Here is a 24837-nt window from a genome sequence, read left to right on the forward strand (position 1 = left end):
TCGAGACCATCCTGGCGAACACGGTGAAACCCTGTCTCTACTAAAAAATACAAAATCTAGCCAGGCGAGGTGGCGGCGCCTGTAGTCCCAGCTACTCGGGAGGCTGAGGCAGGAGAATGGCGTAAACCCGGGAGGAGGAGCTTGCAGTGAGCTGAGATCCAGCCACTGCACTCCAGCCTGGGCAACAGAGCAAGACTCCATCTCAAAAAAAAGAAAAATTATATATTTCTGCCCTGTGAAAACACTTTTAAGTCAATGAAAAGAGGGCTGGGTGCAGTGGCTCACGCCTGTAATCCCAACCTATAATCCCAGCACTTTGGGAGGCAAAGGCAAGTGGATCACCTGTTGTCAGGAGTTTGAGACCAGCCTGGGCAACATGGTGAAACCCCATCTCTACTAAAAATACAAAAATTCGCTGATCATAGTGGTGGGTGCCTGTAATCCCAGCTACGTGGGAGGCTGAGACAGGAGGATTGCTTGAACCTGGGAGGCGGAGGCTGCAGCAAGCTGACATTGCACCATGGCACTCCAGCCTGGGCAACAGAGTGAGACTCCATCTCAAAAAAAAAAGAAAGAAAGAAAGGAAGAGAAGCCATAAGGAAAATATTTACAGAGACAATCTGATAATGGACCAAACTATACGAAGAACTCGTAAAACTCAACAGTGAGAAAAAAAAAAACCTTATTAAAAAATTGGCCAAAGACTTTAATAGACACCTCACCAAAGAAAATATGCAGATGGAAACTAAGCATATGAAAAGATGCTCCAGGGAAATGCAAATTAAATAATGAGATCCCACTGTATACCTCTTAGAATGGCCCCAATCCAAAACACTGACACCACGAAATGCTGGCGAGGATGTGGAGCCACAGGAACTCTCATCTATGGCTGGGAGGATGCAGAACGGGGCAGCCGCATTGGAAAACAGTTTGACAGTTTCTTTCAAAACTCAGCATAATCTTACCATATGATCCAACAATTGTGCTCCTTGGTGTTTACACAGAGGAGTTGAAACGTTATGTCCACACAGAAACCATCGCGTGGAAGTTTAAAGCAGCTTTGTTCATCATGGCTAAATCTCGGAAGCAACCCAGTTGTCCTTCAGTAGGAGAATGGGTGACTAAACTGTGGTACATCCAGACCATGAAATATTATTCGGCACTAAAAAGAAATGCGCTTTTTCTTTTCAAGCTGTGAAGAGACATGGAGGAAACATAAATGCCTGTGACTGAGTGACAGAAGCCAGTCTGAAAGCTCCACACAGTGTGATTCCAACTCTGTGACATTCTGGAATAGGCAAAACTGTAGAGACAGTAAGAAGATCATTGCCAGGGTAGTGGGGAGGGAGGGACGATTAGGAGGAGCACAAAGGATTTTTAGGGCCGTGAGCCTGTTCTGTATGGTGCTGTAGCAGTAGATTCATGGCAAAATACATTTGTCCCGTGAGACCTGTGAGAACGTACAAGAGTGAACCCTAACGAAGGCCACAGACTCTGGGTGATGAAGGAGCGGTGGTGTCAGTCCATCGAGCGTAACGATGTGCCACTCTGGGTGGGATGTGATCGTGTGGGAGGCTGTGCATGTGTTGGGGGTGGGAGGCAGAGAGCACATGGGAAATCTCTGCGTGTTCCTCTCCAATTTTACTGTGAGCCTAAAACTTCTCTAAAAATTAAGTCATAGGCCGGGCGCGGTGGCTCAAGCCTGTAATCCTAGCACTTTGGGAGGCCGAGACGGGCGGATCACGAGGTCAGGAGATCGAGACCATCCTGGCTAACACGGTGAAACCCCGTCTCTACTAAAAAATACAAAAAACTAGCCGGGCGCAGTGGCGGGCGCCTGTAGTCCCAGCTACTCGGGAGGCTGAGGCAGGAGAATGGCGTAAACCCGGGAGGCGGAGCTTGCAGTGAGCTGAGATCGGCCACTGCACTCCAGCCTGGGCGACAGAGCCAGACTCCGTCTCAAAAAAAATAAATAAATAAAATAAATAAAAAAATAAAAATGAAGTCATAAATCCTGACTGGAGCTTCATAAAGTGGAAGAATGCTTTTAAAGTGAGATTTGGGTCATGATGACACATGTTAGAAATAAGTGACCTGGAGTAGGAAGTGGAAGATCATCCAGCCTCACAGACACCCATGTGGAAACCCACAGCCTGGCTATCAGCCGTGTCCACCAGAGCCTTGACTAGTGTGTCAGCATCTAAGAAACAAACAACACTGACCTAAGCAAAAGTTCAGCATTCTGGCCTGATCACTGTCTTCCTGGGAACTCTGTTGTGGGAGCTGTGGATGCGCTTGTCCTGGGGACGAACATGGGGTGGGGCAGACATGCATGCCAGACAGACAGACATGCCATTTGAGCCTGACCTGGAAGCTGAGAGCAGTTTGGAACATGTGTGGCTGTCCTCCTGTCATCTTCTGCCCTTTCAGAAGATGGGCAAATTCTTCCGCCTGGTTGAGAGTGAACACCCTGCTGTGAGAGGTTGCCTGGCTGGGGAAGCGGGGACAGGACAGGTGTCTGGAAGAGGACAGAGTGTTGAGACAGACATGTCCCTCTGCTGTGCCTCGGCTCTCACCTTGATACTCCAACTTTGTGGACGGTTTCCTCTGCACGGAAGGAGTGATTCAGGTTCACAGCCTGAGAAGCAGGGGCATGTGTGGATACTGACTGTGGCCTGACACTGACTGTGCTGTCAGCAACATGATTTCTTAGGCATGTGCTGTGACATGGTTGTGCATGGCCCTGTCTGCTGGGAAGACCGCCGGTGGCCCTCAATCTGTGACCACCACCCAAGACTGGGCCCCTGTTGTCCGCCAGTCTCTACCCCCTCCCCACCGCACGCACCTCTTCCAGGGGCAGTGGTGTTTTCTCGCTAGACCCCACGGCTCATGTATTCATTCATTCAACAGGCATCTACCAAGTGCCTGCTCTAGGTGGGGTCCTGAGCTGGGCCTGAGGCTCCGCAGGGATCCAGGCAGGACAGCCACTTTCTGTTCCCCATCGGCTCCTCTAGGAAGGGCAGATGGTTAGATTCATCATTGTGGGAGGGTGTTGGACAGAAGGCTTCAACTTAGAAAAGGCCTCCTGGAGGAAATGACAGGGAAGCAGGGCGTGAGAGGTGAGTGGAGTTTGCTGGGCAGGAAGGGGAAGGCGGAAGGCCCACAGGGCAGGAGGGAAGAGGACGGAGCAGGGCTGGAGTGGGGCTGGGGGAGATGGTGACCGAAGTGAGAGGACGGGTGGGCCTGCAGGGGCAGTGAGGAACTGTCCAGCCTGAGGAGGGAGAGTGAGCATCTCTGTGGCCAAGGTGGACAGCAGAGAGGCAAGCAGGGACAGGAAGGCCAATGCTGGCTTCCAGGAAGGAGACCCAATGGGGAGACCTGGCCTGTGATAAGCTCTGGGGGCCTGCAGAGAAGGGAAGTGCCTGGGGGCATGTCAGGTGGAGAACCAGCGCCAAACTCACACCCCTGGGGACTGTTGCCCCTGAACCCGCCACCCGCTTCACCCCCAACTTTCAGATCCTTCTGCACTCACTTCCTCTACCAGGGCCAGGACAGAAGCCCAGGTGGCTGCACAAAGAGGAGACCCTGCAGACAGTGCCATGTGCTTGCTCTGTGCGAACTCACCCTCCTGCCTTGCCCATGGCTGACTCCCACGAGTGTGAACACACAGAAGCTCTGTATTGGCAAAAGAACACTCAGCTGAGCAATGAGACGGGACGACTTATTTATAAGTATTTGAGTATTTCAGTCCCTCCCATCACTACTCAGAAACAAAAGTGGAAGTTGAGGCTAATTGCATGGGAAGGAGCACAGCACACCTGAGGGAGGGGCTGGGTCAGAGCTGTCCCATGGGGACTGCAGGGGCCGCCTCTCTGAGCCCCATCAGTCTGTGTGGAGGGGACCCCTCAATGAGGAGATGAGTGGACGCAAGAGCAGACAGTGGACTGGGACAAAGTTCCTCTGGGCCCTGGGGGACAAGTTATGGGAAGGTGAGGGGCGGAAGTGCACTGTGAACAAAGGTTGTCTAATTATGCAGATTAAGTCTGTCAGGTAGCAGCCCTTTAGTTGAAAGAACAGGTGAAGTCTGTCGTGGGCATGGAGACTTTGAGTTTTCTCTCCTATGTTAAGAGTTAATCTTCTGTGATTAATATAAATCCTAGGGAGGGGAGTCAAAGACAAATGCTTTCCTTCTGGAGGAACTTCCCTAGGTCAGATGAGGGACCGTCAGAGAGAGCCCACCCCCATGCTTCAGAAGGGAAGGACGGCAGGGAATCAGGTTGGAGAGAGGCCTTGGTTCTGAGCTTATTTCTGAGGCCTTTCAATCTCCATTGTTCAACGCACTCAGCGTGCCAAAGCACCGTATCTTGGGGTGTTGTTTTCTGAGCCCATGTTTTCAGGACAGGTTTTATCCCTGGTCTCAAACCCATCTCTCCCCAGAGAGAATATATTGAGCCCCAGTATTCTTGGCCTGGCATCTAGCCAGACCTGCCACAACACGGCTCTGTAGTTACTGAGTTTCTCACTGTGTTCTTGGGCTCTTGGCTTTAACTGATGTGCTGAGAACCGAGTTCTCTCCCTTGAAGCTCCCATCTCCAATTCTAGTCTTCCATCCCTGCTGTGGAAACCTCTGTGAAACACTTGTGCTGTCCCTGCTGGACAGACGGCTGGACTCAGGGGTCATGTCAGGCATCACTCAGCAGTGTGACTGCCTGCCTGCCGTGCTGAGAAGAACCCTGAGCCTGCAGCCAGCATGCTGGGTGGGAGCCCTGGGGTCAGTCATGTCTACCCTGAGTGGGGCTGAGGCGTGTGGGTGCTGTGCCTCTCTTCCAGGCTTCTGGCCCCTAGTCGGCAAGATAAGATGTGTTTGCCAAATGCTTACCAAATGCCAGATGCTGTGCGTGTTGTATCGTTTAATCTCCCCCATCTCTGTGAGGGTAGACGTTGTCTCCACTTTACAGATCAGAAAAGCGGGACTCAGATAAATGAGACTCTTTCCCAAGCAGCACAGATAGGAGGGTGTTGGGGGCAGGCCCTCCCAGGTCTTACCTAGCAGTACTCGCCAGTGCTCTGCCTGTTCTGAGCCCCTCCTTCCTGGTCCTATGACAGTCTGTCTCCTCTCAGTAACAGGCCACACACTCAGCTCGCTTGCTGTGTCTCCTGCCATCTGCTTTATAGCTCGAGGCCCCTGGGCTCCCTGCTTAGCCCCTGGTCTGTCCCACTCTGACTTGGCCTGTGAGATGTCTGTGTTCTCTTTCCCTCCATCCAGGGAAGGGGCCGAAGCCCCTTCATATCCCTGTCTGACAGCAATGAGGCGAACCCAGGGGCCGAAGCCCACCCAGGGAGTTGATGCTAAGACTCACCTTCGTTTTCCTCCTCGTCAGGAGTGTGACTCCTTCCTCTGCATTTGCTGGGCGATGCTGGAGCCTGTAGCCTTAGAGGAGCAGGAGATCCAGTGGCAAGGAAGACAAAAACACAGAGCAGGCCAGGCATGTATTTTTGGATTAGTTTTAGAAAACAAGTTCTCAGCTATGATTTTTATGTTGCCTTTAGAAAATGTTAAAATACTTTCTAGACTGGATGCAGTGCCTTGTGCCTGAGGCAGACGGGTCACTTAAGCCCAGGAGTTTGAGACCAGCCTGTCTCTACAAAAAATAAAAAAATTAAAAATGAACTGTTCGATGGTGTGCCAGCTACTCCAGGCTACTTGGGAGGCTGGAGTGGGAGCTTCTGTCGCTGAAGCCTTGAGGCTGCAGTGAACCGTGACCACACCACTGCACTCCAGCGTGGGTGACAGTGAAACCCTGTTTCAGAAAGCAAGACCAGCAAATCACTGTCTATCTCACTGTGTGTATTCTTACAGAAATGTTCTTCTGTAGGAGTTAAAAAGATCTGACTCCCCTGCCCCCGCCTGGAGAGACAGGCGCTAATGCACATGTCCAACCCAGTGCTGGTGTCTTCCTTGATTTTTCAAACGGATGTCAGTAAATCTGAATTGATTTGGGTATTTGGGGGTAGATTTAAATATCCCTAGCTTGCTTAAGCTCACCCTTGGATGCAGTCGTATTATTGGACATTTAACACTTACGGTAGAGGATCACTGTAAAACATTAGAACGTAATTTGTATTTCTGCAGCTCCTCTGGGACCTGTAGACAGGCACGTCATCCAGCAGATGGGCTCTGTCGCGACACCATCTCCCTGTCTGGAGAAATATTCTGCAGCGTATTTACTGACCAATATTTTCTGAACACCTGTTGTTTGCTAGGACTTCGCTGAGTACTGGGCATCCGGGGGTGTGAGTGGAGAGTGTCGGAGCTCCTGCCTTCTCTCAGTGGACCTAAGCTCCTCGCGGGGAGGACCTGCTTTGTCGGCCTGTGCTTTGCTCTGCAGGTGTCTGGCTGGCATGGTGCTGGCATAACTGTTACCGCTTGGAGCTGCCCCTGCTCCGCTGACCCCACTAAGCCTCTGGTAGGAGTGTAGTTTTTGGTAGAAACATGGACTTGGGAGCCAGGAAGGCCAGAGTGAGGGGCTCAGCCTCAGCCACTAGACTGGGGAACTTGGCCACGTGCCCTCGCGACTCCTGGATTTTCACCCCGTTCTCTGCCCTTCAAACATTCATCACGTTGGGCTGCAGAACCCACGTGGTGAGGACGTTACCACAGCCGTAGCTCCCTGGGATATTCACAGTGGAGGTGATTTTCTTGTGTCCAGATGATTTTACTACATATTCATTTCAGGTTTGTGACTTTCCCCCTTACCCAAGTAAAACAGTTTCCTTTCTCCAGAGGGTTGGGAGTGTAGCAGCTTGGCTGAGCGTACAGACAAATAGAAGTTACGATTGAAAGCCATCTGGAAAGGTTACCGGTGAGTTCTGTCTCGGTGTAGAGTGCAGAAATCACCATCAGAAGGGAATCCGGTATAGACAGCAGAAGCCGCCCGGGCGCTCCACCAGGGCACAGCGGACCGCAGAGGCAGCGGAGGCCGTGCCAGGCGCACACCTGCCCTCCGCTCACACAGCAGAGCTGCTCGGAAGGAGTTCGCTTGAGGAAAGACCGCGCTTTACTGTCCATCACTTCATCATTCTGTTTATTAGAATCTCCACTGACATGATATTTACATTCAGAAAAGTGTGTGTATCAAAACTCACTGATGTTTTTACACTCTGGAAATACTTGTGTGAAATGCCACCAAAGGACTCCTTTAAAATGGTTAATTTCGGCCGGGCGCGGGGGCTCACGCCTGTAATCCCAGCACTTTGGGAGGCCGAGGCGGGCGGATCACCAGGTCAGGAGATCGAGACCATCCTGGCAAACACGGTGAAACCCCATCTCTACTAAAAATACAAAAAACGAGCCGGGCGCGGTGGCGGCGCCTGTGGTCCCAGCTGCTCCGGAGGCTGAGGCAGGAGAATGGCGGGAACCCGGGGGGCGGAGCTTGCAGGGAGCCAAGATGGCGCCGCCCACTCCAGCCTGCGCCACAGAGCGAGACTCCGTCTCAGTAAATAAATAAAGAAAGAAAGGTTAATTTTATATTAATGCAAATTTCACCTCAACACACAAACAAGCCCCAGAGCTCAAGCGGCCCTTGAGCCCCCTGAGCCGCATTTTGCTGGAAGTGTGGGTGGAATCCCAGGCCCTCGGTGTCCCGTTTCCACTCCCGCCGGCGTGTTCGGAGGCCCCGCCGCCCCCACGCGCCGCGACGCCCGCAGTCCTCCCGTTTCCGCCGGGCCGGTGGCCGGATGCCCCTGGATTTCCTTCGCCTTTCCTGATGTGTCGTGAACCTGGGCACCTTTTCATGTGCTTCTCGGGCATTTGAAGTTTTACAGTGGTTTTAAATAGGGGCCTTTTTTCCTTACGTGAAACTGTGATGAGAGCATCATTTCTTTTGTATTCCCCGACCATGATCCGCTTCAGAACGCAGCGGGGACCCTCTCCAGGGAGTGCAGCGAAAGGCACCTGCCGCTGTGCGGGGAAGAGCAGCGGCTGGGCCGGCCCGTCCCTGGTGTGCTGCCCTCACGGGTGGGCGCTGGGCTGAAGGATCCTCTGGCCCTTGCTGCTGGGCTGGGGATGCGCCAGAAAGGAGCACGAAGGGTGTCCGTCCCGGCAGGGCCCAGTGGCCGCACCAGGAAGGGCTGCTCAAAGAAGAACCAAGGCTGCTGTGCCCTGACAAGGTGCTGACACCTTCAGAAAGAAAGACGTGTTGGTGGCGTCGGCGTCTCTCTTTCCGTGGCTGCCGAGGCCGAGAACTTCTCGGCGTTCCATCTTATGGCAGGGCTCTCGGGCTGCAGGCCTCCTGTGCATGAGCTAGCTAACCTGTTTCTTCTGTCATTCATCCAGTAAGTGTGACTAAACTGCGATCTCTTCAGCATCGGCAATTCCACACTCAATAAGTGAAACCTTTGCCTTCGCAGAGATTGAAAATAAGCAGGAAACTGTAATGTAATGTGGGGTGTCTGGAGCTGTGGAGAGAAAGGAAGGGGGACCTGGAGAGCCATGGCTGTGCCAAGGCCAGGGTGGTGTCCTGGAGAACCTGCCTTGGAGTGGAGTGTGGATCTGGGAGGGAGGGAGGGAGTGCTGCTGGCCACTTCATGGACAGCACCGGACACAGAGGCAGGAGGTGGGCAGGAGCGCTGAGAGCAAGGGCGAGAGGGGAGAGGACAGGGACCTGGTCAGGGTCTCAGGGTCCTGACCGAGGAATTTGAATTTCAGTCCAGGTGGGCGGGAAGGGAAGGACAAGGCTTTCAGGGAGCTGCCTGGGCTCTTAGAGTGACCCTGGCTCCCTCCTGGAAAAGCGGCCATCTGGCCCTCGAGTCCGGCACCTCTCCAAGCTCCTTCCTTCCCTAGACTGGCAGGGACTTCCAGGGACAGGCTCGGTCCTCTTTCCACCCCGCCTTGCCGTCTCCCATCGCTCTCCATCGCTTTTGTGTTGGGTGTGCTCTCTCGTCCTGTTCCCTACAGCCCTGGCCTGGTCGTGAGTGTTACAGGGCCCGGGCAGGGCCTGCCAGGGGAGCAGAGTGCAGACCCCCTCCGTGGGCACCTCTGTGCCCTCGCACCCCACTGCCTTGCAGGGGAGAGAGCAAGATAGAAACAGGTCCTGAGATGAGGTGGCACCACACAGGCTGTCTCACCCTTCTGCACCCTTCCAGGTGCATTTCGGAAATGTGTCAATGCTATGAGAACTACACTGGCTTCAGAGATGTGGCAAATCCCCTATTTCTTGTAACCAGCTGCCACCAGTCACTGTGGAGCCCCTCCTGTGCCCCAGGCAGCCTGTGTACTAGGAGAGCCAGGCCTCACAGACACTCACTTGTTTGCCTCCAGGCGTTTTTTAGTCGTAACAGGCTAGTTCTTGTTTCCCATCACCTAGAATCTGTTGATCTGTCTGGATCTTAGCTCCCGAGTCTCCTGCTCTGCAGACGCACGCTGCACATCCACGCTCACGTGGGGCACACACACCCAGGTTCCCGTCATGCCAGCAGGTGCACAGATGGAGAAATCAGCTCCCCAGACCAGACTCCCCAGAGCTCAGGGAGCAGCCGAGTGTCCTTGCACAAACCGGGGTGGAATTGATACAGGGGCCAAGGAGGTCCCTAACGCTGGTGGAACCCCGACCCCGGCCAGCAACCAGGCTCTTGACACTGTCGTGAGAAGGAATGCAAGGATGAGTCAGAAAGCAGTAAAAGTACGAAGATTTATTGCAGAGTGAAGAGTACACTCTCGCGAGAAGGAAATGTGGGGCAGACTCGAGAGAGTCACACGGTGGGGTTGGGGGCTGCTGTCTTTGTGGGTTTCTTTAACCAAGGGGTGAAATATTCATGAAAATTCCTGGAAAAAGGTGATTTATTGGAATTGTGATGTGCCACCCATTCTTTCTTTCTTTTTCTTTTCTTTTCTTTTTTTTTTTTTTTTTTTTTGAGACAGAGTTTCGCTCTTGTCGCCCAGTCTGGAGTGCAATGGTGTGATCTCGGCTCACTGCAACCTCTGCCTCCCAGGTTCAAGCGATTCTCCTGCCTCAGCCTCCCGAGTAGCTGGGATTACAGGCATGCACCACCACACACAGCTAATTTTGTATTTTTAGTAGAAACAGGGTTTCTCCATGTTGGTCAGGCTGGTCTTGAATTCCTGACCTCAGGTGATCCGCTTACCTCGGCCTCCCAGAGTGCTGGGATTACAGGCATGAGCCACCGTGCCTGGCCCAGTGCCACCCGTTCTTACACCAAATGAGGGTGTCCTGGAACTGTCATGATGTTGGTGGTGTGTGATTGAGTACGTCAGTGAGCGGATAATGAGGTCCGAGGTGAGACCTAGCTCAAATCCAGCACTGCATTGGGTTCGGTCGGTCTTAGCCAGCTTGGTCCACACCCTGTTTTTCAAAAGGGCCTAGTCACCCTACAGCCTCTAGTTGTATGAAATTGCTGCCTGGAATGTGTATTCTCCGGCGACCAGGTGTATTATTCCTGTCACAGAACTGTGACACAGCAGCAGCCCTCTCCCAGTGTGGGAACACAATCACATTCCTAAGTGTGGAAGGAAAACTTCGCTGCATTAAATTATCCCCAGCATCTGTTGGCTGCTTTTAACACCAGTGACTTAAAGGGACGTGGGTTAGAAGAAAGAGGGAGGAGATTTGTGCCAGGGATGAAAGAAAATGGCTAAAAGATGAATGAAAGTTGCATATATCTCTTTGTCTTCTGTAAACAACTCATGACAAAAGGGAATAAAATTTAGATTTTCCCCACTTGGAAGAGACATGGCCAAAGAGACATGGAACGTGTGCTTTTCCTAAACCGCTGTGAAGGTAGCATGAAAACCAGGCCTGCTCTTCAGAGACCAGGAGGCTCCTGTGTTGGGCACTCCATCCACCCTGTTGTCGTGAAAGCTCTCGGACCCAAATGGCTTCCTGTGATCCACTGTGGTCTACTTATTATATTCCCTTCAGCTTTGTTTGTAACTGTCAACAGCCACAGGGTGAGCACCCCAATCCGATAACAGTAACCTAAAATTTTAAATGCTCGAAAGTGAGAAACCTTTTAAGCGCCAATATGATGCTCAAAGGAAATCTCATTGGAGCATTTCAGATTTCAGATTTTGGATTAGGAAGGTAGATGTATAACATAATAACTGGTAAGTATAATGCAAGTTTTCAAGATTCGAAAAAGTTCAAAATTTGGAACACTTCTGACTCCAGACATTTCAGATAAGGGATATCCAACCTATATTATGAAGTGGTAGCAAGAAAATTACATTGAAATAGAACTTTTTTTTCAGTTTATGGATCCTTTTGTGAGGGTTTTTTTTTTTTTTTCCCAAAATATCACAGTCCAAGCTGAAAAATGTACATGGGTGTTTCAGTTTATGAAGACTGTAAGTTATGTGTGCTTTTCTATATGTATATATATTTTTATCTCAATAAAATAATAGCCCCAAACCCTCTTCAACTTCACCTCATCTATGGTTTATGGATGTTTCCAGGGGAAGTTTTTTAAAATGATCTGTTCCAGAAAGGAGTAAGTGGAATATTAAAAGCAAAAATGCGCATCCTGCCATCTCCCCGACAAGCCTGGCCGTCCTCCAGAACGGGCCGTGTTGCATCCTGAGCGTCCTGGGATCCCTCCGAGTGCGTGCAGATGACACAGGCCTGCGGGAGGACAGAGCTGGGGCAAAGGCAGGGCGAGGGGCTTCTCCAGCCTCTGAGTTCTGTGATAGCCAGCATGGAACGTGCTTCCCCCTCCTAGAACTGAAATAGACCCCTCTGTCCACGCCTCTCCCTCGGAGAATGTGAGAGGTGGGCACTGGGGTCTTTGCCCGGTGTTGGCTGTACCAGACTCTGGAGTCCTTGGCTCATTGGTGTGGCAGGGAGGGTCCAGGTAAAGCTTCTGCACACCCCACCCGCCATCCCCGTTAGATCTGGGCCTCCTCTCTCTCGACAATATTCTGTATCTCCAGCCTGAACCTCTCAGATGTTGGAAATTAGCCTCAGAGTTGATCACTGGGCTGCCAGAGGGATTTAGTTGGACACAGTGGGTGGCCGCTTCATGGAAAAGGCCACAGAGCCCTACTCAGCCTGTGGGACGCCAGGCAGAGTCCCTCACAGCTGACGATGAGGAGCCGAGGTGCACTGCGTTTCTGCCACAGGGGTTTGTGAATGATTTACTTTAAACCTCCACCTGCAGGGCAGTTGGGGCGATGAAAGCATCCCAAGACCTCCCTTTTCCATCTGTGGGAGGTCACCTCTGGAACCAAGGCTGGCCGGCTGCTCCTGTACTATCAGTCACGGGCTTGTCGCCGAGGGCGGCCGTCACGCGCGGGCCATGGGCCGGCACCTGTGTGTGTGTGTCCAGCTTAACAACAGAGATTTTTGGAAAGATACCCTAAGATAGACGTATTTGGAACTGAGTGAGGATAAGTTTGACTTATTTCTTTTTGAGATACTTTATATGTTTGAAATAATTAATAGCTGGCACCAGTGAATCTAGTTTGTGTCTGTTTCCTTTAAAGATTCTATGTAGTGTTGGTGATTGGGATTTAGTAAGCTGTAATGAAGATACCAACGTTTGATTTTATAGCAAAAAGAAGTGTTTGTGTGGAGCAGGGACGTTTGCGTATGAGCAGTAATAAAGTTAATGTCGAGTGGCCCGGCAGGGAGTTTTACACCCATTTTACAACAGACCCAAAACTAGAGGCCAGGAAAACGGACCTTCTGTGTCTCAACCTGGTACGTTGCCCATCAGGTGACTGTGTCTGGGTCTGCACCACGTCAGGCCAAAGCTTTGCATGTTGGTGCTGTCTGATAATGGAATTTGCAGAACATCACAGAGGCATTCATGAATCCGTGTGAGGAAAAGCAGAGGTGTTTGCATCATTCCACTGATGACTGTGAGGCTGGCTTTATTGTTCCTAGCGCTGAAATGCTGTCTTTCGTGGGTGTAATGAATACAGTGCCATGGTCTATGCTACCTTCATACGGTTTTTGCCCCCCACTGAAAATGCAACTTGTCATTCTCTAAGATCCATGCCACTGAGATCCCCTAAGACTGATTCGCGCAGGTCTAGCTAGAAGCAGGCCATGCTCTTGTCCCTGGAATGACCAGGACGCCATCAGGCCTGAAGGGCACAGAGGAAGGGTGTCAGTGGCCTGCACAAGACTCATCCATCCCAGCGCACGGAAAGGTGAATCCTGGATTTCTCCCGGGCTGTTCCCGGGCTCTTGACGGGATCTCATCTTTGTCAGTTTTCTTCTGGTTCCGAGTTGCCTCTGCCGGAAGGGACATCCTTTCACAGCCCAGCGCTGCTGCAATCCGGTGGAGCGGCTGCAGTATTAGCAGGAGTTGTTCCTCCCTTCCCCTCGGATCTGAATCTGCCCGTTCCTGTGTGTTCACTCTGCCTGCAATCCAGGTGTGGGGCAGCAGCTCCTCGGCAATCGCCTTCTTCCCCAGCCCCGTAGGACGCCTGGCCTCCCTGAAAAGGCCGCAGGATGGCCAATGGGCATTGTCAGAGCCTACTCAGGATGGGATCTCCACTGACTGGGCGGCCCTCCGGAAGGTGTCCAGGGCCTTAGATCCCTCCAGGGAGATGGCAGGCGCTCAGAGATGGAGCTGTCCCAGCAACTCCTGAGTCACCTGGGCAGGGGGGTGCCCTAGGAGCACCAGGCCACGCCAGACCCCCTTCCACATTTTCTCCATCCCCACAGCCCCACTCTTCCTGCCTTCCCTTAAAAACGAGTGTGGTAAATAGAGGAGGACGGGCTGGGTGCAGTGGCTCACACATGTAATCCTAGCACTTTGGGAGCCAAAGTGGGAGGATTGCTGTGCTACCAGCCTGGGCAGCAGAGCAAGACCCTGTGTTCACAAAAATAAAAAATAACAGCCGCTGGGCATGGTAGTATGTGCCTGTAATCCCAGCAGTGTGGGGGGCTGAGGCAGGAGGATCACTTGAAACCAAGAGGTTGAGGCTGCAGTGAGCTATGATTGCGCCATTGTACTCCAGCCTGGGTGAGAGTAAGATCTTGTCTTAAAAAAAAGGAGAGGATCAAAACACAATCCCTTACCCTCTAAACACCTTGACATACTGCCCACAGCCAAGAAGTTACATTGTCTTCAAGCATTTAAATACCATTTCCAAAAGTCTGCTCATACTGGAAAAGTGTACATCCTTACCCCAAGGCCAGGCCTGACACCCTGGTTCTCCTTTTCAGTCAAGTGAGTCTTTCTTTTCTTTTTTATTTTTATTTTGCATGACAGTTCTATGTAAAACATGGTCATGAAGGGACTTGTTAAATCGCGGAGTCAGCTTTTACAGCTAGAAAAATTGAGAGAAAATTTACCTTCAAAAAAGGAGGTTGTGAAGCAATGATCACTAGAAATATTTTATGGAAAAACAACTCATGTGTCCTCTTTTGCACTGTGCACCCCTGAGGTCTCTAGCTTTGGTGTTGCTAAGGTTCTGAGAAGAAACTGTTCTTAGCTGGGCCTTGCTTTGAATGCTTTGGAAATATTTTCCAATATTTGAATGGCAGGATTTCATTAAGGCATAGGACACGGTGCCTGACTGGTCACATAGAGCTTTTCTTCTTTAAGCAAGGAACTGAGAGGGGTGGAGATGACATGGTTTTTTCTCCCATCTGGGACTCAGAGCTGGACACGGCCTCTTTACTTCATCCATGGCTGGGAGGAGGGGCACAGAACAGCAGAGGGAGGTGGTCACAGCCCAGCCGTGCCATCCCTGCCTCCAGCCCCGTGGTCCTTGTCCAGGACCCCGCTCAGCCTCCGGGCCCTCTGCTTCCTCCCGTCTGTGTGTGGGGCCACCTGGGGGGGATCCTGCTTCTGAGAAGTCCTGGCAGGGCCCAGAGTGGAGGCGCGTGGTCCGGACATGGGGGCGCATGGTCCGGACGTGGAGGCGCGTGGTCGGACACAGGGGCGCGTGGTCCAGACGTGGAGGCGTGTGGTCGGACACGGGGGCGCGTGGTCCGGACGTGGAGGCTCGTGGTCGGACACGGGGGCACGTGGTCCGGACACGGGGGCGTGTGGTCGGACACGGGGGCACGTGGTCCAGACGTGGAGGTGTGTGGTCGGACATGGGGGTGCGTGGTCCAGACGTGGAGGCGCGTGGTCCAGACGTGGAGGCGCGTGGTCGGACACGGGGGCACGTGGTCCAGACGTGGAGGCGCGTGGTCGGACATGGGGGCGCAGTGCCGCAGTCCTGCCTTATGATGTGGAGGCCGCCTTCCTGGCCATCCCACGGTGCCTCCTCCTTCCTGGGCTCCCAGCACAGCTGACAGCCAACATGACCGGGACATGAGTTGGAGAAGGAGCAGGGCGGTGGCGATGGCTCTGCTGAGAGGAGGCATCGTGGTTGACGGGTGGGAAAGGAAGGTGCAGTTAAATACTGACATTCACTGTATCCCAACCTGTTGTCTTTTAGCTTGTCTGACACAAAAGCATATATTCACCAAGAGAGGAAATAAAATCCTCATTCAACTTCTGCTTCAAGGGACATCAGTTAAGGAAAAAAAAAAAAAACAGCTTCAGGAAACATATTCATTTCCAGCAGTCTCAGGTGGAGAACTGAGGAGCTGAAGTCTGGAGGCTTTTGCCTGATGAGTTCACACTGCAGTGTGCCACCGAAACGCTAAAGCCCTTCTCTCAGGCCTGCCTCTGAGTTTCATAAAACAAGTCAGATACATCTGCTCTCATAAGACAGCTTCGCATGTGCCTGTTTTACAGAAAATATACGTTGAGGCTGGGCATGGTGGTTCATACCTGAAATTGCTGCCGTTTGGAAAGCTGAGGTGGGGGATTCCTTGAGCCCCAGGAGACTAAGGCTGCAGTGAGAAATGATTGTGTGACTGCACTCCAGCCTGGAGACAGAGTGAGACTCCATCTCCACTAATAACATGTCTGTAACGCATATGTAACATATATGTAACATGTAACATGTAACATACAACATATGTTTTGTATATTATATATAACATATATATAATTAAAAATATATATATTCAAAGCACACACACACTCTGAATAAATGACACAGTGGGAATTAAGGAAGTTTGGGTGCCCCAGCACCTCCCAGTATGAAGGCTTTATCAGTGAATTACTAAATGGTGGTTCACGAAGTCTTCAACAATGGTAATTTGTAATTCACCCCCTCTCCCTATACGTGTGGTCCTTCAAGTCCACTTTTCCCTGTTGTTGCAGTAGCGAGAGGGAACCGAACGGGCTCATACTCAGCTTAAGGCACAAGTGAACCCCGTTTGCCTTCGCCCGTGACCCGCCTCCCGGCTTGGCAGTTAGCGTGGCCCTTACGGTCTCGTTTGGCATCAAGGGGAGATTTCCAGTCTGCCGAGTTTTCACAGTGAGTGAATCATGGTGAAAATGACCTCTGAATACACATGTGTGCGACTATTCAGAAGGGCTGTGCAGCAGGATTCAGAGGCAGGACTATTAAAATTCCAGTGTACACCAGTAAATCTAGAGTTTCATCGTAAATTACAATCAGGAATCGTTTTGTCCGCGGCCTCGCTCCCTGCGTGGGGAGATGGTTTCAGTTCCAGGGCCAGCGAGGTGAAGGCGGTGTGGGGAGGGCTCTGAGAAAGCAGCGGAACCCAAATCACTTTCCTTCTTTAGCTGATGAATCTCAGGGCTTGAAATGCTACAAGCAATTGAGATTGTAAATGTCTCTCATCTGTGTCTCTGATTCTGCCTTCAGTCAACAAACGTGTTCTGTTCACCAGCTTACTGAGAAGCAGCTTTGGTGCTGTCCCTTGCAGGGTCCCACTTAGTTATCTCTTAGAGGAAATACAAGGGCATGTTTCCCCCGTTTCTGAAGTGTAAGATGGTGTCACTAATGCCGTCTTAGCAAAAAGGGAAGAAATACACTGACGATTCTGAAATCTTCCCTCAGCCGCCACGAAGAATTGGGTCAGTAACCCTTGGAGCGGTGAAGATGGCTCAGGAAAAGGTTAATACACTCACGAATTCTAGAACAAGGAAAGACTTCAAAGGTCGTAGGGCCCAGCCCTCTGTCTTTTGAAAGCTGAGTTCTTAATTTTGTACTGAGATGGCAACTGAAGCTCGGAGGATTGTTGCTGTGCCTGGATCACACGGCAGCGTCACCAGCACTGCCACTGCGTAGTGTTCAGAGAGCGCCAGCACCTCCATCACCTTCTGGCTCAGTCGGGTCCCCTCGGCCTCCAGCCGCCAGGCCCTTGTGGAGTTTCTTGCCACTGCTCTGTCATCCTCCCCGGCTCCCCAGGCCCCTGCTGAATCCTGCAACACGCTGCATGTTCTCCTGGCGCTCCTGCCACCCCCTGGCCTCCCTTCTGTGCCTGGAGGAGATTTGGCTGCGTATGGAGGAACAGGGAAAGTGAGTCTGCAGGGGACAGGTACCAGCTGTTCTCCATGGGTACCCGTGAGGGCGCAGGAGGAAGTGAGCGCTGCGGTGGCTTTGGAGATTTAGGTTAATCATAAGGAAATAAATCCTGAGCCCTGGAGACTGTCAGGAACTCGTGTGCGTGGTTCAGGAAGATGGTGGAGTCTGTTCCTCTGGAAAAACAAAACATCTGCCTTAAAAATGTGGCGGCCTCACTTGCCCAGAACAATTTTAGTGGGGTCTGGCCTGAAGTCGGGGGTGGACCAGATGACCCCATCTCCTTTTGGTTCTATTAAAAGATGTTCAGGGGATGAGGTTTCTACAGGCAATAGCACAGGCTAATGCTTAACAAGTCTTTTGTTGAAGATTTTTAGTACTATCTTTTCATCTGACCTAAATCTTTCGTGTGGAAGTTGAGCCATGTCCCCTGTGGAGAGGAAGAACGGAGGAGATCAAAATTCAACCTTTAAAGTATCCAGTTAAATTTAGTGTTTAGAGTTGGGGAGACTCAGGCGTCAGCACTGAACTGGGTCACTTCAGTGATGTTTTCCGAGAGGAGCACACCACGGAAATCTGACTCTTGGTTCTGGTATCGGAGCCAAAGTCCCCCACACTCGAGGTTAATAAAGGGACTGGGAGGTGGGAGGGAAAGGGTGTGATTTCAAGGTTTGTGGCAGTTACCACAAAACCACTGCATTAATGCAAACCAGAATTAAAACCACAAAGTATAAAATGTCATGCCCACACATCTATTTGTCCAGCAAATCTCGAGGCAGCCAGCCCGAACCCGAGCACCCCGGTGGACGTGAAGACCGGTAAAGCCAGGCAGCCCAGAACGAGAACTTCCGCATTAATAACCTTTGAACATGGCCTTTTATTAGTTTAACAAAACCTAGGAAATGCGCATGTGTTCAAGAAAGCAGTAAATAAGATGAATTAATATGTTTTAAGCCGTAATGTTCAATTAATTAGTAATTTCCATCCAGCCTGCTGCCTGACTCATAATGAGCATTCCCTGGTCTAAATAAAGTGGAAACTGCTTCATTACAGAGCATCTTATTTGGCTTCCTTTTATTTCAACTTAGAGAAGGGTTCTTTTTATTTTTTAGAGATGGGGTCTCACGCTGTCACCCAGGCTGGAGTGCAGTGATCACAGCTCACTGCAGCCTTGACTTCCCGGGCTCAAGTAGTCCTCCTGCCTCAGCCTCCGGAATAGCTGGGACCACCGGGATGTGCCACCACGCTCAGCTAATCTGTTTGGTTTTTTTGTAGAGACAAAGTCTCACTATGTTGCCCAGGCTGGTCTTGAACTCCTGGCCTCAAGTGATCCTCCTGCCTCGGCCTCCCAAAGTGCTGGGATTACAGGTGTGAGCCACTGTGCCTGGCCAAAGGGTAGCCTTTTTAGTGTGCGTTTTTTTTCTTCTTTTTTCACGTGCCTGCTGTGTCAGTCTTGTCATGTTTTTAAAAGGCTGACTACTGTGTATTTTTAACCATTCTTAATTATTACCATTTTTCAAAAGTGTTCACTAAGCCTTTGTAAGAAGGTGCAAGTGGCTTTCATGCCATAATATCAGGTCAAAACACATATAGGGGAGCCTTAATGTTCTTTTATGTGAGGAAAGCCCTCCCTCTGGGGAGGAAAGAAGGCTGACTTCTGAAAACCAAAGCTACAATGGGAAGATACACTTTGTCAGCTGGGGGTGAGGTGCCAGGGAGAACGACAGCGGAGAATCCTCCCCACACACGTCCCGCCGTGGACACTGGAGAATCCTCCCCCCCACGCACGTCCCACCGTGGACACTGGAGAATCCTCCCCCCCACGCACGTCCCGCCGTGGACACTGGAGAATCCTCCCCCCCACGCACGTCCCGCCGTGGACACTGGAGAATCCTCCCCCCCACGCACGTCCCGCCGTGGACACTGGAGAATCCTCCCCCCCACGCACGTCCCGCCGTGGACACTGGAGAATCCTCCCCGCCACGCACGTCCCGCCGTGGACACTGGAGAATCCTCCCCCCCACGCACGTCCCGCCGTGGACACTGGAGAATCCTCCCCCCCACGCACGTCCCGCCGTGGACACTGGAGAATCCTCCCCCCCACGCACGTCCCGCCGTGGACACTGGAGAATCCTCCCCCCCACGCACACGTCCCGCCGTGGACACTGGAGAATCCTCCCCCCCACGCACACGTCCCGCCGTGGACACTGGAGAATCCTCCCCCCCACGCACACGTCCCGCCGTGGACACTGGAGAATCCTCCCCCCCACGCACACGTCCCGCCGTGGACACTGGAGAATCCTCCCCCCCACGCACACGTCCCGCCGTGGACACTGGAGAATCCTCCCCCCCACGCACACGTCCCGCCGTGGACACTGGAGAATCCTCCCCCCCACGCACACGTCCCGCCGTGGACACTGGAGAATCCTCCCCCCCACGCACACGTCCCGCCGTGGACACTGGAGAATCCTCCCCCCCACGCACACGTCCCGCCGTGGACACTGGAGAATCCTCCCCCCCACGCACACGTCCCGCCGTGGACACTGGAGAATCCTCCCCCCCACGCACACGTCCCGCCGTGGACACTGGAGAATCCTCCCCCCCACGCACACGTCCCGCCGTGGACACTGGAGAATCCTCCCCCCCACGCACACGTCCCGCCGTGGACACTGGAGAATCCTCCCCCCCACGCACACGTCCCGCCGTGGACACTGGAGAATCCTCCCCCCCACGCACACGTCCCGCCGTGGACACTGGAGAATCCTCCCCCCCACGCACACGTCCCGCCGTGGACACTGGAGAATCCTCCCCCCCACGCGCACGTCCCGCCGTGGACACTGGAGAATCCTCCCCCCCACGCGCACGTCCCGCCGTGGACACTGGAGAATCCTCCCCCCCACGCGCACGTCCCGCCGTGGACACTGGAGAATCCTCCCCCCCACGCACACGTCCCGCCGTGGACACTGGAGAATCCTCCCCCCCACGCGCACGTCCCGCCGTGGACACTGGAGAATCCTCCCCCCCACGCGCACGTCCCGCCGTGGACACTGGAGAATCCTCCCCCCCACGCGCACGTCCCGCCGTGGACACTGGAGAATCCTCCCCCCCACGCGCACGTCCCGCCGTGGACACTGGAGAATCCTCCCCCCCACGCGCACGTCCCGCCGTGGACACTGGAGAATCCTCCCCCCCACGCGCACGTCCCGCCGTGGACACTGGAGAATCCTCCCCCCCACGCACGTCCCGCCGTGGACACTGGAGAATCCTCCCCCCCACGCACGTCCCGCCGTGGACACTGGAGAATCCTCCCCCCCACGCACGTCCCGCCGTGGACACTGGAGAATCCTCCCCCCCACGCACGTCCCGCCGTGGACACTGGAGAATCCTCCCCCCCACGCACGTCCCGCCGTGGACACTGGAGAATCCTTCTCCCCACGCACGTCCCGTTGTGGAAACCTCCACACTGCGCTTCCGTTTTTGCTGTCATGTGGCCTTCCAGTATGACTCTTGGGTCAAGCAGCCTCATCTCCACTGTCCTGATGAGACGCCAGTGGAGTGGGGAAGGCACCAGCACTGTCTCACTTCCTTTCTTCCTCCCCTCCAGAGCGTCACCTTCCTGATGGACGGGGACTTCGGTTTCCTATTTAGAAATATGTTTGGTGCAGACACGTTGCCCAAGACTTGACGTTTGGAACTGTTGGGAATAACTTGAAAGTCCTTACAATGTGATGTTTTGGTGTTAAACAAATGTTTAGGAAGGGTTGTTAGGAAATGAAGAGTTGATGGGTGCAGCACACCGACGTGGCACATGTATACATGTGTAACAAACCTGCACGTCGTGCACATGTACCCTAGAACTTAAAAGTATGATAATAAAAAGAAAAAAAGCTTCAAAAAAAAAAAAAATATATATATAGCTAACCTCACGGAGTCGCTGTGCAGACCCTCTCAGCAGCTAGCCAGGCTGGCCTGGCCCTGATGGCCCGGGAAGAGCAGCTGTCTTGTGACCTCTTGCAGCAGGCACATTGCACCATCTCTCAAAGCCGCTCCTCCGGAGGTGCCTCCTCTGCCCGTGGGGCTGTGTGGGACAAGTGGCTGCGTCTGTGTCTCACTGCGGGACAGCGACGGGTCTCAGGTGCTCTCTCCTATTGTCCACACCTAACTAACGCCGCTCTGGGAGCCTGGTTTTGAAGCTGCCACTCGGCGTCACACTTTCCCACCCCTCATGGGAGCAGCGCCCGTGGGAGGCAGCGTCACTCCCGGCTCCTCAGAGAGGAGACCACATCCCTGGCAGTGTGTGACTGTCCCTTTCAGCGGCCCTTTGTGATGCCCGCGGGAAGTTCTGCGTTCAGTTCCTGACTCCCAGAAAAACGTTGTGTGTTTTGAACTGAAACGAGGCTGATGTCAGAGCCTCCTCTAGTAACAACGGAGAAAATCTACATTAGAGGAAAGAAACCCTGAAGTTCTTTAAATGCTGCTGTAAGATGATATGCCACAACACGACTGCCGATTGTTGACAGTTACCACAGAGACGAGATCGTCGAGGGAACCAGCTGGGAGGTGGTGAGGCCGTCAAACAGGTCATCACAAATACGGTGAAGCAAATTTAGAATCGGTGTTTAGAAGGGAGAGGAAACCGTCGGCAGTCTGACCCGTCAACTCTCCTACGTTTTCAAATGTTGTAACTATGAAGGTAGCTTGCAGGAGCCGTGAAGCCCCTCATGCCCATCCCAAACCCACTGTCACTGCTAGGTCCCAGCTTTGCAGCCACCTGGAGAGGAAGTTGCAGGGGTCTCCATGCCGCTGAGGATGATGGACGGGACTGCAGACGGCTGGTGCTGTGACTGTCGGGGAGATTGAGGCCCGGGGGGCGCAGTCGGGGGCTGCGTTCTTCCTCCTGCACCTGCTGTCAGGATTTCAGCAAAACATTGCGTTTCTGCTCCTCAATCTTAAATAGGTACAGTGACTGAGTATTCATATTAATGAGCATAATAACAATGATAAAACTGGCAGCAGCCTCCGATGAATGTGGTCTCCTGCAGTAGAAATATTTACCCGATGTGTCCTGCCAGTGAGCGAGATTTTGGCATTAAACCTAGACATTACCTCATCCTCCTGGGCAGACAGCCGATTGCCATGCTAAGCAAGTCTGCAGCCGAGAAGGGCTGAGTACCTGCGGACGACTGCACGGCCCGACCCTGGGGAACACAGTTTCCTTGAGCCTGTCCGTCTGTCTCTCTGTCTGGGTCTCACCCTGATTTCCTTTCTTTCTCTTTCCCTCCTCAGGTTGTCATTGTGTGTTTTCAGATTGTGTTGCTTTTGTTTTTTGCAGAATCTTGTAAGGTGTGTTGTGAAAAGGCTGCCGGCCAGGTGGGCGGGTGTTGTTAATAATCCACAGAAGCCCGAGGTCGGGAGTGAGAAGAGGAACATGACGTGCCTGTGTGTGCACAGGACGCCCCACACTCGCTCACACACGAACATCCGTCTCTCTCAGAGCCAGGGAACGAGGTGGGGGTGGGTTGGTTTAATGCATGATAAAAACAGGGGCATTCTGTAATAACAGAGCTTTCATTGCCAGATTTTTAACAACTAAAATAATATTTTGAAACATTTGGAATTGTGCTAGAAATGTGTGTGTGATATGTTCAACCTAAGAAAACATCACACTTAAAATGCTTTTACTCCACGGGCTTCAGACCCTTTGAAATTGGTGCCTACACAACCGAGAAGTCCGGGCAGGCGCCAGAGGCAAATTGAAGGGAGAAAGTGACATCTTGTGTAATGCTGCAAATACACAGAAGGCTTTGAACCATCACCAAAGTAGCAAATACTCATTGTGGAAGTTTTTGCAGTGAGGTACGGAAAACCATTTCAGCTGCTCTGTCAGGTCGCCTGTGTTTTCTGTAGCTCCTGACGTAAAGTTTCACGTCCTGTTAGTTTTGTTCCTCTTACTACTTAGTGATCTAGTTTTTATCAGCTGGTGCCACATCTTTTGAAATTCTGTCCCAGTGGCCTCCGTGCGGGTCCTGACGGATTCATCAGCTTTGGGACTGTGTCCAGATGCATTTTGTGATGCCTCTTTTCTAAAATGCTTTTATTTGGGTTTAAGATTTACTAGTTCTTTTACACACCCATAAGTGAATACCAATTATTGGTATGGATACTACGAAACTTTTGTGTGTGAAGTTCATACCAGGCACCAGGTCATTTAAAACATTTTAATTGTGTGCTGAGCTTGTAAGTGTTCAACATGACTGTCTAGTAAATTCTTAATTATTTGTCGACTCAGAAGGAAAAAAATAAGTAGGGAAAAGATAAGGTAGCATTCAGCTGGTGGCAAAAGGACAAGCCTTGTAGCTCTGCTTCTCACCCACTCTCAGCCAGCGTGGGCTGTGGCTGCCTGAAGTGCACAGGTTCGACAGCAAACAGGAGCACCACTGGGAGGACCGTCAGGCCACACCCGTGGGCGTGATCCGCCTATGAAACAGGTTTCTCGGTGCTTTGGGTGGATGTTGACTTCTACTGAGCCATCCTCAGAGCACAGCTGGTGGGGAGCCTCACCCGTCTGGTCCCTCCTGAAGCAGGCTGGCTGGCAGCCACAGGCGAGGATCCCGCTTGTTGGAGGTCAGTGCGCACAGCAGCTGTATGCTATAGCAGAAAGAATGTAGGGGAGGAAGGGCTTGTGAAGGAAGGGCAAGAGAGAGCAGACTTTGTGGCATCAGTCAGGTATATGCGCTTGTATTAACATGCACCTGAGAGGCCGATGGTATTACGTGGAATTCCAAGTTTCAACCGCATGAATTCTGTCTCTTGTGGTTTATCTGTGGCCACCATCAACCGATGATGTGTGACAAAACGTTTAAAGTATGGACGCCTGAAAGTGGAGATGGATACTAAGGACATTTAATTTTTTAAGCTCACCTCCAGGGTTTTTTCCTCGGTTACACGGAGGATGGCCCTAGGTACTAAGTGTTGGAAATGGCAGCATTGAAAAGTACAGCACTTTCTGCTTCCGCAGCATCTCAGTTCTGTGCAGCCTTTGAAAATCCCTTTCTACAGAGAGCTGGCAACCTGCCATTGTTTCCAGCCGGCAGCATAGTCCCTGCCACCAGGTGCCTGAACAAACGGCAATGTGTGTGAGGGTCTCTTCTCCTAAGTAAAATTACCGTAAAGATTCTAAATGAGAATGGAGACTTTGAAAAATTCTTCTCTATTTTTCTACTTTAATTATCAAGTAGGGGAAACAGATCTGAAGGGGAAGAGGAAAGAGGACCAGAAGGGGGCTTCCTGGCTGTGCAGGAGACCTGTGGGCCCAGTGGAACGCAGCCCCGTGTAAGGTGGAATTATCACAGGGGTGGGATGTGCCAGAGGGGAGCAGGCAGCCCAGGCATGCGTGCGTGGATGGAGCCCCTTTCTGAAGTGAGTTCGGTTTTATTCTGGGCAGGCCTCATAGGCTGTACATCTGGCAGGAG

The 24837-nt window shown here is 52.3% G+C and overlaps 1 protein-coding gene and 1 long non-coding RNA gene across 8 annotated transcripts in view; one reads left to right on the forward strand and one right to left on the reverse strand.

Moving 5' to 3' along the window:
* LDLRAD4 (low density lipoprotein receptor class A domain containing 4) overlaps window positions 1–24837 on the forward strand; it is a 443890-nt gene that overhangs the window by 276814 nt on the left and 142239 nt on the right. The window contains exon 1 of one of the 7 annotated variants that reach the window (XM_073006500.1): window positions 23741–23989. The exons of the other annotated variants lie outside the window; for them this stretch is intronic. Within the exon in view, the coding sequence (XP_072862601.1) occupies window positions 23845–23989 (145 nt within the window). The 5' untranslated portion in view covers window positions 23741–23844. Of the gene's footprint in view, window positions 1–23740; window positions 23990–24837 lie in introns of those variants that run through there. 7 annotated transcript variants of the gene reach the window in all.
* Window positions 16266–21396, reverse strand: LOC140709028 (uncharacterized). The gene is made up of 2 exons (XR_012089366.1): window positions 21288–21396; window positions 16266–17541 (listed from the first exon to the last, which is right to left on the reverse strand). It is a non-coding gene; the product is annotated as an uncharacterized lncRNA (long non-coding RNA).

This window comes from Chlorocebus sabaeus, chromosome 18, assembly GCF_047675955.1.
Source record: "Chlorocebus sabaeus isolate Y175 chromosome 18, mChlSab1.0.hap1, whole genome shotgun sequence".
NCBI lineage: Eukaryota > Metazoa > Chordata > Mammalia > Primates > Cercopithecidae > Chlorocebus > Chlorocebus sabaeus.